This window comes from Plectropomus leopardus, unplaced genomic scaffold, assembly GCF_008729295.1.
Source record: "Plectropomus leopardus isolate mb unplaced genomic scaffold, YSFRI_Pleo_2.0 unplaced_scaffold69797, whole genome shotgun sequence".
NCBI classification, from domain to species: Eukaryota; Metazoa; Chordata; class Actinopteri; order Perciformes; family Serranidae; genus Plectropomus; species Plectropomus leopardus.
In genome coordinates, this window is record NW_024676804.1 from 1 (window position 1) to 266 (window position 266).

General features: G+C 54.1%; 1 protein-coding gene across 1 annotated transcript; it reads left to right on the plus strand.

Annotated features, from left to right (window-relative positions):
• Window position 1: 1 nt before the first annotated feature.
• On the plus strand, window positions 2–250 carry LOC121939988 (vacuolar protein sorting-associated protein 13C-like; the record flags this gene model as incomplete). Its single annotated transcript, XM_042482882.1, has 1 exon — window positions 2–250. A coding segment is annotated over exon 1 (249 nt), but the record flags the coding sequence as incomplete, so codon positions are not given.
• Between the last annotated feature and the right edge of the window lie 16 nt (window positions 251–266).

A 266-nucleotide genomic window follows, 5' to 3' on the forward strand; every position in this document is an offset into this window, starting at 1 on the left:
AATGCCCGAGTTCTTGGCTGTGTGTCTGACCTGCGACTGCGACACCAACATGACAGTGGACGTGACCGTTCACGTGAAGAAGGTGGCGAGCCGCTTGCTGCTGTCGCTGTTCAGCCCGTACTGGATCATCAACAAGACGTCTCGAGTGCTGCAGTACAGAGCCGAGGACGTCAGTGTCAAACACCCCGCCGACTTCCGAGACATCATCCTGTTCTCCTTCAGGAAGAAAAACCTCTTCAGTAAAAGCAAGGTGAGACAAACACCTG